We start from the raw sequence: 12,436 nt of genomic DNA, 5'->3' as shown, positions 1-12,436 counted from the left end.
TTGGTTAAGGGTTGACTTTATCATAATTTGTGTTGAGTACATGAAAATTGCAATATATAATATATGTGCTATTGCTTTATTGCCAAACTTGGTCTAAGTTGAACGCTAGAAACTTTTGGCTATGGACTGATTTTGCTTGCATGAGGGACAATTTTAGTAACGTCTATTTTTTTTTCTTTGTTGAGAAATTACAGTGAAAAAGGGTTGAATTATTTTTTTAAGTTAGGTGGGAATAGACAGTGGAGCCTTGAAGAATTTGATTTGAAGTACATAATTAACAACATTCCTTGATTAGAGAAAATTAGGACCCTTAATCCAATTCTAAGTATGCTAAAGAAAATTCTCTTTAACTGCCCAATTAGTTCTCTAGTACAGATAATAATTATATTAGCGCAAGAAATATTAACTGAAAAAAGACAAAAAGGGGACATTTCATGTAGAAAATAATTCATTTAGCATATCCATCAGAAATTAGCTAGGTTTAATTTCAATTCCAAGATTTCTTAATTCGAAAAATGGTACTGTATAATATTTTTTTAATTCATCTTACTGCAAATGAGGCTTCTTGTTTCTTATATTTCAGAGATTATGAGCACCTGAAACAAACATTGAAGAATGGTCGAAGAAATCAAAGTATAAAAAAGGAGGAGATCGAAGAGCTGTCTTTTATTGCATAGTTGAAAGTCGACGTAAATATCTAAGATAACACTAATTAAATAAGAATAGAGTCTCATCTCATACCTTCAGAGGTATATACGGGAAAGCTCATTTTCCTCTACATCAAGATCAAGGGGCAAATAAAGTAATCAACGAATTATTCTAATATTTTAACTTCCATGTAATTTTGTTTACTTTAACAGAACTTCACTTTCACTCACTTTGACTTTGTCCTTTACCTTATAAATATTGAGCATAATCCGTGGTTCAATATGAATATTGTGATTTTTTTAATTTCCTCGTAAATAGAATCTATGAAAAGTCATAATTATTTAGTATATTATGGTAAGAATTTATCCACGCTAAGTGTTTATATCACATCATATCATTTTATCACGATTAAGTGAAAATATTTTATATACTGAAATATATTATGCTTTTAGTGGCTTGGTATAAATATCGGATCCAAATATATTATAAGCAGTTGTTCTTTGAAAATTGAAAAGGAAGAAGAGAGCAACAATGTAATTAGTTCGATATAATGACTTCCCTTAGAGTCTGTGCTTTAATGGGGCATTGGGGTGTTAGATTGAGTATTAGTGGAAAATTTGATCACGCCCAACTATACCTTATAAAAAGGACTAAGCGGTCGTTGCAAATATAAATCGGTTTACAAGTCCGGAGTCGAATTCCATAGAGAACTAAGGCTTAGCTACAACTGTTCAATATTGCAAAGAAACACAAGTTCGAATAATTTTTTAGTTATAAAGATTTGGTTTTTATTTCTACTAATTAACTAGCAAATATTATAAAGCAGTAAAATTATCAACTAACATGGATGAAATTCTAGACAAGACTAAGGAGATCTAGAGTTATGATTTCCCCAATTGTCGGAATCCTTTCCGTTACGTTTCCTATAAATTTGCCCAAGTCGTCTCTATCGACCATGAGCACTCTATCTGTCGTAACTCTCTCCCGAGTAATTACCACAATTTACTAGACATATTCTCCCAAATTACGCTAGCTGGCATTAAGTACAACTCACTCAGATCGCACCAAGGTTTCGTTATCCCTAATCCCACCTTTAAACTTCCGTATTGATCCCTCATATACGTTTAGGAGTGATGTTGTTCAACAACTACCTAAATATGCACTCTCTCCCGGGTAATACATACTAAATAGGCACAGCTAATTGAGGGCCCTTCAATCAACCACAAGAATAATATAGTTGAACAAATAGAGAAAATACTACGGCAAATCTATATTAACATAACAAGAAAATCATCCTTCAATAGGTTCCATCAAAACCCTAGATTAGAAAGTTAGCTACTCATACTCATAGTAGCAATATCCCAAATATTTTGCATAATTAAAATATAGAGTAAAGATGAAAAGATGTAAAAATAGATGATTCTAACTCCCAAGAGGTGATTCCACCAACTCTCCTTGCCTCTAGCTGCCCAAAAACGTGGCTGCTGATAGAACCCCCCTCCAAGTGGTATTTTAGGTCTATTTATATGTGTAGAAGAAATCCTAAACGTGTGGGCCGGGTCCTAGTCAAACCCGGAACGAATTAAGTCTTCAAAACTCGGATTGGACCTGGCGTTAGGCCTGGCGTCGCCAGCCTAACGCCTGGAATTTAGCTGGCCTCGCCAGGCTAAAGCCTGGTCCAGCCTGGCTTTAGGCTGGCCTCGCCAGGCTAAAGCCTAGTCTCTCCTTTTCACTGTTCTCGAGCATACTTTCAACGTTTGAGTATCCCTTTTGCTCTACTTTCATCTCCAATTCACCTACACATAAAATAGACTACATTATGCACAAATAAAGTGTAATTTATTATTAAAGCATGTAAAATGCAAGGCACATAATGTACGAAACTATGGAATTATAGCCACACATCAATACCCCACACTTAAACATTGCTCGTTCTCGAGCAATCAAACTACACTTATAGATACAGCCTTTTTAAGCAATTCTCCTAACTCATTACACCAAGAATTTTTAAAATAGTTTAAGCACACAAGTGTGACATCCTCGCCTCAAGATTCGACTCACAAATACCATGCCTTATTCACAATTCACTTACTTACTCTAACATGGATGTCAACAACATTACCTTTTCTTTATGAATCATGTGCCCTCACCCAATCAAAGAGATTAGTTCCACACACAATGAATTTTAAGACCGTAGGAACTCAATATAGGAAGAATTCACTCGCTCTCAGAAATAACATTCATATGCTACAAAAGATGCACCATAGGCTTGCCCGTAGTGTAATACTCTACTAATCGAGTTCATTCAGTCTAAGATCAAGTAGGACTTTCATTGGTTGTAATGTAGGCTGCGGGTCGGGTAGCATACATTTGGATATGAGTGACTACACCTCCCTTAAGCACTTTAATACATATACTTTAACACACATCCTATACTTATGTCAAACCATAACTCCACCTTCACCTCAATATATATTAACTCCATATTTCTTTAAGCAAAATTACATCGAGAGTCACCACTATCAAGGGATATTTTTCACAGCAAAACAACTAATTTTTATTTTCTTTCTTTTTTTCAATTCAAGTGGCTCTTACTTTTTCAAAACAATGCACCTTTCTCCTTATTTCATTAGTTTCACGCCAAAGCCGAACCAACCACCTCACACTTTAACTTTTACAAAGTTCATAACAATTCAAGTGCTCATGAGAGGTGAAAAGGTTCAAATATATGGTTGATTAAAATAAAGGGGTACGACTTGTAATGTGGTTATCAAAGAAATAAGATTATAGGCTCAACGGGGTTAACTACGGTACATAACATTTAGGTGGGTAAACTTTATATATCTGGCTTAACAAAGAAACGCCTATATCACTTCCTAGATTGAACAATACTACTATTTCGCTTTGCAAACACACGGGAAAAGTTCTAGACATCAAATGCAATGCATAGAATACATACAAAACCTCACACAGACATGGCACATAACTCACTCAAAATTGGTTTCATCGTGACGCTTTAGTCAAAACCCGAGCCTAAGCATCACAACCATAGTACTAACTATTCTCAAGGCATAACAAAGCTTAGAGATATTGCTTCAATTCAATTCATGGCACAATAGTTCCTATTCCTAAAAACAAATAAAACTAACTACACCCGGTTCAAACAAAACCCTTGAAAAAGAACCGCGGTACAAAGAAAAATCAAGGGGGAATTGCTACACTACCTAACTAAAGAAAATCTTTTTGTCTTTTTCCTTTTGACTTAAATCCGTCAAGAAAATTGTCTAATAGATCCATCATCAGGAAAAGTCCAATCTTTTCTATTTCTGTTCTCTAAAAAAAAAAAATATCAATTAAACTAACATAATTAAAATAGCATAGAAAGTCACCTAGACAATCTCCTCACCCCACACTTAAAATTGTGCATTGTCCCCAATGCACACCATAACTAATAAGAGGGTAAAAGAGACTCCCTGGTAGGCTAAAGGCCGAAGCACTAGCAACTCATGGGGTACTCAGACTTCTCCCAGGCTTGGTCCTTCGTGCGGGTACCTCACACTTACCATCTGGTTTGTTGTTGCATCCTTCCAATAGCTTTGCTTTCCATGCTCCTAGAAAAGCAAAAAATCGACACTACAAAAATAATAAATAAAAATAAAAAATAAAATAAAGAAGTAAAGCTGGGTTTCCTCCCAACAAACGCTTGATTTAACGTCACGGCACGACACGAATCACTTTCTTCCTCCACTTTGAACATATGAATTGAACCCCAAGTTTTGATTCTGCTCTATGATCATGCTCCTGGGGTGGTGGAATGAATCTGACTGGCCCAATAAAATAATGTAGTATTCTGTACTTCTTGGCCTTTAGATGAGATGTGTATTCCCGACATTCTGGAAAGAAGTATTTCAGAATGTAGGCGCCTTGTTCCTCATTCCTTGACTCCTCAAGTGGCTCGGATGACTCTATTTCTATATCATCATCTAAACACAATGTGAAAAAATGCTTGGAGTGTGGTACAATATGTTCAACTACATGAGCATTGGGACTGTCTACATCCTCAACACTAATGACACTAGAGTCAACTAAATATGTATCTTCAATATCCTTGCTTGACTCTAGTATCTCTTCTACAACATCGGCATCATCAAATTCTAGTTGGTTGGTTTGGTCAAATTCTACTCTCAACTCCTCCATTATAATTGCAATTTCTACAGCCCATTCATGCTCTTCTTGGCTATTATCCACAATATAAGCTTGTTGCACTTTACAAGGTTCAATTAGTTTATTAGCTTGAACCTCCAAGTTGTGAATAGTTGCCTCTTGCTTTTGTATCTGTAGTAATTTCTTATCATATTGTTCCATGAGGCCCTTTAACATATCTTTGATCTCCTTCAGGCCAGCTTCCCAAGATTCTTTGTTCTTATTCACTTCACATAAAAATGTAGAACCATCAAAGAAAGGGGTTGGGGGAGGATAAGACATATAAGCACAACCATGAAAGTGACCATCTTGACCACCACATATATCACACACATTTCACACATAAGATTGAGTTGGTGCACATAACTCGCTCTCTGGAATATTTTGATAATTTTGCCATGGGTAGTTTTCTCCACAATATGCATAAGGAGGATCAAAAGTAGAATTACAAACATCAAAACTGTTATAATTCTAAGATGCCATGTTTCTAAAATCAACAAGTAAAACAAAAATAAAAAAAAAATCAAATACAAGAAAACAAAATAAAAGTTCAAACTTGCAACCTAGCAATATGTACACCTACATCTATACTGTTAGTTCCCCGGCAACGGCGCCAAAATTTGATCACGCCCAACTATGCCTTATAAAAAGGACTAAGCGGTCATTATAAATATAATCCGGTTTACAAGTCTGGAGTCGAATCCCACAGGGAATTAACCTACTAATCACAACTGCTAGTTTCGCAAGAAACACAAGTTCGAATAATTTTCTACTTATAAAGATTTGATTTTTATTTCTACTAATTAACTAGCAAATATTATAAAGCAGTAAAATTATAAACTAACATGGATGAAATTCTAGACAAGACTAAGGAGGTCTAGAGTTATGATTTTCCCAATTGTCGGAATTCTTTCCGCTACGTTTCCTACAAATTTGCCTAAGTCTTCTCTATCGACCATGAGCACTCTAACTGTCGTAACTCTCTCCCGAGTAATTACCACAATTTACTAGACATATTATCCCGAATTACGCTAGCTGGCATTAAGTACAGCTCACACAGATCGCACCAAGGTTTCGTTATCCCTAATCCCACTTTTAAACCTCCGTATTGATCCCTCATATACGTTTAGGAGTGATGTTGTTCAACAACTACCTAAATATACACTCTCTCCTGAGTAATACATACTAAATAGGCACAACTAATTAAGGGCCCTTCAATCAACCACAAGAATAATATAGTTGAACAAATAGAGAAAATACTACGGCAAATCTATATTAACATAACAAGAAAATCATCCTTCAATAGGTTCCATCAAAACCCTAGATTAGAAAGTTAGCTACTCATACTCATAGTAACAATATCCCAAATATTTTGCATAATTAAAATACAGAGTAAAGATGAAAAGATGTAGAAATAGATGATTCTAACTCACCAAGAGGTCATTCTACCAGCTCTCCTTGCCTCTAGCTGCCCAAAAACGTGGCTGCTAATAGAACCCCCCCTCCAAGTGGTGTTTTAGGTCTATTTATATGTGTATAAGAAATCCTAAATGTGTGGGCCGGGTCCTAGTCAAACTCGGAATGAATTAAGTCTTCAAAACTCGGATTGGACCTGGCGTTAGGCCTGACGTCGCCAGCCTAACGCCTGGAATTTGGCTGGCCTTGCCAGGCTAAAGTCTGGTCTCTCCTTTTCACTGTTCTCGAGCATACTTTCAACGTTTAAGTATCCCTTTTGCTCTACTTTCATCTCCAATTCACCTACACATAAAATAGACTCTATTATGCACAAATAAAGTATAATTTAGCATTAAAGCATGTAAAATGCAAGGCATATAATGTACGAAACAATGAAATTATAGCCACACCTCACGGAGCAATACCTAAATTAAGGGATTGCCTCGAGGCATTCCACTTGGTTTACGTACTTCTCTGCTCTCTAAATTTTTGCATTGCTCAACTTCCTAATCTAAGATTGATGAAAATTAATCAAGAGTCTCGTAAACCTTTTTAACGTACTTTATCCCCTTTTTCCTTTTTTTCTTTTTAATTTTGAGGTTAGGTAATTAATTGCTTGTATACCCACCTTTTATATTACTCCATCTTTTAGTTTATATCTCTTACTTTTCTTTTTAAATTATTTTAATAGGAATTCCGTTTTAATTTTGTATATTTAGCAAATTTAATTTCAAATATTTTTATTTTACTATTAATGACATTCTCTTAAAAGGAATAAGTAATAAGATGTTATATGAAGACACACAAGATTCAAAAGTTTTTTTCATATTCTTAATTGGTGTGCAATCAAACTAAGATACATAAAATAAAACGAGAAGATAAGTAGTTAATAGTGAGATTAAAACAAATATAAATCATCATAATTATTAATAGTGAGAGTCTGGCTCCGGTTTGATCAAGTCTGTCTCATATCTATCTGCACAGTTAACTGATTAGTTTGTCCTAGTTATTTCTACTTGTTTGATGTAATGTTTCTCAACTGTAAGAACTTGAAATTTTAGTACGCATTTAACTTGAAGTAGTGCACCCTCCTCTGATTACGTTTTTTTCATTCTGATTCTGGAAATGCATAAATCCTGTGCTAATGTTAAGCAGAATTTTGCTAATGCCGAACATATGTCTTATATATCAGTTTAAGGAATAGAAGGCTGCATCGAGCTGTGATTCCAAGTCTAGTTGCTATATAGTTTATTGGAATAATGCTATTAACGACTATCAGGTCAAAATGTGCTTCTTTCTTCTTTGATTAACATCAGAAGTTTTATTCACTTCCCAGAACCAAATGAGTGGTATGCATAATATATAAAAGTACAAATAAAGAGGTCCCTATTTATCTCTGTTACCAAAATGACAAAAGATATATATAGGCAGATAGAAAAGAGGAGGATACAAAGGGTAACTATACAAGTCTCAGTTCTGTCATCAAGAAATCCTTATTCCCCTTCCTTAAATGCGGAAAACAAGGATTAGTATTTATCGGTGCATTCAACTTGCTCTCACCCCAATTTCTTACTATCACTTTACATCAAGTGCGAATAAAACTTTTGTGAGTTGAAGTTAAAAAAGGAATTGGATAAAGTGAGGAATTCTCAGAATCTTGCACAATTTGAAGGTAGACCTGTCTCATGGTTAACTACTACTACCTCTGTTGGATTGTATCTAAGAATATCTTGCCCCAGTTTTGCTCCAGCCGCCTTTAAGCCCTTGAGAGAAATAGGCTGATTGAAGAGGTTTAATGAAGGCAATTTTGAAGCTGCAGGCATTTTTCCATTTGGCCAAAAGTTTCTGAAGTCTTCCTTCAGCAATGGCACCTCGAAATCAACCTTGTTATGCTTAATCACATTTTCCTTAGCAGCGATATGAGCTCCTGGTTCCATATGATTGGTTGAAAAGCTTGTTTGATTTGGAAAGTTCGGATAAAGGGTAACATACCCTCTTAAATACATCATGTCTATTAAAAACTTCTTCCAAGAAGCTTGCCAACCATTTGTTCTTGATCTTGGGATTTGAACAGGATTTTGCTTGGCATCTTTTGTGAATCTCATGTTCATGTAAACGTAGAATTCCCGCCATTGCTTGGGAAAGAAAACTGCACCCCAACTGCAAGGCAACTGGTGGAGATAAGGTGTGTTAGGATGAATGTGTTTGAAGAAATCTGTTGCATTCCATTTAGGCCTTTCTTTTACCACTTCCACCAATCTAGGAGTATAAAGAGAGATGGCCGAGAGCTCAGGAAGTAATATTTCAGGGTCATAGTGATAGGTCAAGAGAGCATATTTAATCCAAAGGTAAAAGTAAGGGGATACTTCAATGTCATCTTCAAGTAAGAGCCCAAAATCATCATCGGAGGAGGGGTACCAACTCTCGCTCACAGCTCGAATGAGGCCTCCTTGAATGATTCTTCTTCGAATAATTTTGGGTCCATGAGGCCAATTAAATGAGTTGACAAGCTTTAGCGTTGCTTCATCCACCTTGCTATCCATGTTGAAAGTAATATAAACTTCATCACCAATATAGTGTGCATCACTAAGAGATTTGAGAAGCCTTGCTAGTGAATTAACTCTGTTCTGTGTGATGATATTTACAGAAATCCTCATCCTATTCCAATCTGAAGTAACAAATGCATTGGTCAAAAATCTCAGATCAACTTTAGACAAAAGGGAAGGGAAATATTAGGCGTAAAATCACAGTATAATCTCTTACTTGGCAATGCTGTGGAACGAAGATCAGCCATCCACAGAACCTTTGGCACCGATGATCTAGGTAGAAGAACGAGCGTTGAACTGTTAGTATTAGCCTCTGTAGCCATATTTAGAGCTTTCTTCACATTAGAGTCTGCATCAGCTACTGTAATCACCAGGCTAGGATTATGAATTTTGATAAGTCCTTTCATGCTAGCATACACTGCTTGAACAACAGGCACCTCCGAATTTGAAGTTCCTAATAAAGCACCAACTCCTATATCCATAATCTTGAATCTTCTTTCTTTGCATACTGCCTTAGGCCATTTCAAAGCTGTAGCAGCATCTTCACAAGGGCAAAAATTGCCTCCTGAGATAATGATATAGGCCTTCTTTCCAACAGTTGATCTGAACTTTTCAAGAAGAGGCGCTAGAGCTTTAACTTCATTGATAGAGTGGGCATAGAAGAGTGCATCGATTTTTTCAGGATACATTGCTGCCCATTGTGTAATATAACCAGTAGAGAGTGCTCTCCACCATTGATCATCTCGAACTTGAACAACATCCTTGAAAATTACAGTTGTTTCGGATACGTAGGCAAGTCTATGCTCACTATCACCCCAAGTTTCTTTATCATTTGGATCTACTGGTAGCACAAATGAACCAGTATTTCTGTACTTCTGAAGCTGATAGCTGCATTATTTTTTCCAGAAAATTGAAGTCAGTAGAAATAACATATGAAACAAAGTTGAATAATATTTGACATCTTTTATATTCATATAGAATCATAGTTGTATAACTTTGTGCAATATACTATATAACATACGACTAACTCAAAAACTTTATTATCCTCCCTTAGTTAAACAGATCAAATGAACTTTATGAAAGCGTACATATGATTTACTAGTAATTTTCACTCTAGTAGAAAATACTTGCTATGTGAAACTTTTTTGGCAAATAATAATAATATTGGAATCTGTTAAAGTACATACCTTAAGTGCAAGTCTTCCCCTGTCATGAAAGTGAATGGTGTCTCAATGAAAAGTGTCTTGACAAGTTCAGCAGACATAAACCAAGAACTGGAGAGGAAATCCACCTGAACAATTTTGTCCACAGTAATATTATAAGCAGGATCAGGCAAATAAAGCCCTGCTTCCTTCGATCGAAACTTCCTATAGCTTGGAAAACTAGAATCCTTCTGTCTAAAAGGCAAAATCCTACCAATGCTCCCCAAAACAGAATTTTTATACTTGTCTGTCCCTGCCACATGTGCTAGAATTTGCAGCATTTTCTTCCCTGGAATCATGTCATCATCTAGGATATATACAAGGTCAGCTTCTGTTTGTAAAGCGAGTTGGAATCTTCCATAGTACTTGAAATCATATCTTGAACTGATAAAGCTTATTCTTGAATCATTATATCTGTCCACAATTTTCTTTAATGATTGCTCATTTGGACTTCCAAATGAAAGTACCCAAACATGATGAAATGGGAGAGTCTGGTCTAGCAAAGAGTCAAGTTGCGCACAAAGCGTTTTCCTCTTGAAATGATTCAAGATTACTGTAATTTTTGGTTTGTTTGGACCGCGCAAATCCCACTTGGACTTCATTGACATTAGCTCAGAAAGAGTCTCAGCACCAAGGGACTTGCTTTGAAAATCTAGCACTTCTTGATAAAGCTCAGTCTTCAACTTGATCGTGCCAGCATCGTTCGACTTCTTCTGTACAAAATCAATCTTCTCATATTCACAGACTTCAGAGGGATTAACTATTGTTTGAGTTTCAGCTCTAACAACTGAATTAGCTTCCTGATTATAACGAGTAACGACGTGGGGAGGGATAATGAATTACTTCCATTGCTGAGCAATTCTTGTTGTCCAACTGAAGTCTGGTGTAGTCCTTAAATCTAGAGAGGTGCTCATGTAATATAGAAGAAATGCTGCATAAACAACAAATGAGAATTGTAAACAAGTTAAAACAGTAACAAGCCTTGTGCAACTGCTCTTTTGTTGTCTCATTTTAGCCTTTCCTCCCATAGATTCACTCCCCATTCCATCTAAAGAATCCACACTTCTCATATCAGCATTTCTAGCTAATCCCATTCAGAGTGCAACCTGATGGAATGTAAAATGCAGTAAAGAACAAATCTTGAAAAGAAAATACACAGTTTGTAGGCTTATTTGAAGAGGGTAGAAAGGGGAGTTATTAAAAAAATAGTATATGTAGCATACACAATAAGTGTATGGGCAAAGCAATAAAGTGGAGATGAAGGATACCATAAGAAATGCAGCTAAAAGGTTACGTTAACTAATAATATAAGAACGTTTTACGTTAACTAAGTACACGTACAATTTCCTACTAAGGACACTAATTAAAGGCCGGTTTAGCTGCCTGAAAAGAAGGCTTTCCCTTAGTTTTTGACACTCTAATCCTTGTATTTTGAGTCTAGCGAAAACAATATTTACTTGGATATTTTTAGACCAAATCAAAGATATTTTTAGACCAAATGCATACATCAGGTGCGGGTAAGGTTTTTCATCTGACCACCCCCAAGCCGGCCTCCAACAAAAAAATAAAGAAAAAGGAAAAAGAAGCAGCAAGAATAATTGGAAGGGGGTTAAGGTTGCATTAGAATTCAGAGGTTTATATTGTCATAAAAAAAACTACAGAAAAGTGAAAATCCATTAAACTTATTAGAAAAAAATAACAAACTAGCATTAATAGAATGGACAAGAAAACAAAAAACAAGTATTTTCAGGAAAAATGTGGAACCGTTTAAAATACTGAAAATATAAGATACCCACTGGAAGGGGGTTAAGGTTGCATTAGAATTCAGAGGTTTATATTGTCATAAAAAAATTACAGAAAAGTAAAAATCCATTAAACTTATTAGAAAAAAAATAAAAAATTAGCATTAATAGAATGGACAAGAAAACAAAAACCAAGTATTTTCAGGAAAAGTGTGGAACCATTTAAAATACTGAAAATATAAGATACCCACTTGAAAACATTAATTTTAGAAACACCATGATGAGATAAATTCTCTTCCAGAATATTCAAAGATCCATATATATTCCCTCATTTGCAAATATTAAAACTAATCTGAATCTCACATTATCAAACCCAAGAATAGGAGAAACCAGAATAACAAAGATTCCACTTTTCATTTTCATAACTTAATAAAAGTAATATTAAGTTACAGAATATGCAAAAGAGTACTTACTGGGTAGAATACTTGTATACATTACCTTGAAAATAAAGAAAGCAAGAATGTCTGAAAAAAATATGACAAAGATGTCACTTTTCTTCTTAAGCAAATTAAGTTAAAGCAAAGCCTCAAGATTACACCAAATGCACCAGAAAAGATAGTATGAAGAGATTTATGCAGGG

General features: G+C 35.3%; 1 protein-coding gene across 1 annotated transcript; it reads right to left on the bottom strand.

Moving 5' to 3' along the window:
- Nucleotides 1–7,644: 7,644 nt before the first annotated feature.
- Nucleotides 7,645–12,436, bottom strand: LOC107782982 (uncharacterized). The gene is made up of 4 exons (XM_016603937.2): nt 12,295–12,436; nt 10,040–11,160; nt 9,070–9,740; nt 7,645–8,974 (listed from the first exon to the last, which is right to left on the bottom strand). The coding sequence occupies exons 2-4, from the start codon at nt 10,660–10,662 to the stop codon at nt 7,956–7,958; spliced, it is 2,313 nt and encodes a 770-aa protein (XP_016459423.2). The 5' UTR covers nt 10,663–11,160; nt 12,295–12,436; the 3' UTR covers nt 7,645–7,955.

The sequence above is a fragment of the Nicotiana tabacum genome, chromosome 22, assembly GCF_000715075.1.
Source record: "Nicotiana tabacum cultivar K326 chromosome 22, ASM71507v2, whole genome shotgun sequence".
Taxonomy (NCBI): domain Eukaryota; kingdom Viridiplantae; phylum Streptophyta; class Magnoliopsida; order Solanales; family Solanaceae; genus Nicotiana; species Nicotiana tabacum.
This window is presented reverse-complemented; position numbering and strand designations above follow the sequence as displayed.

Excerpts from the sequence above, each read along its gene's own strand:
- LOC107782982 (XM_016603937.2), bottom strand. The coding sequence starts at position 10,662 with ATGTCAATGAAGTCCAAGTGGGATTTGCGCGGTCCAAACAAACCAAAA. Across the intron at positions 9,741-10,039 it reads GGGGAAGACTTGCACTTAAG|CTATCAGCTTCAGAAGTACA; the intron begins GTATGTACTTTA and ends AAAATAATGCAG. Across the intron at positions 8,975-9,069 it reads TCGTTCCACAGCATTGCCAA|ATTGGAATAGGATGAGGATT; the intron begins GTAAGAGATTAT and ends TTGTTACTTCAG.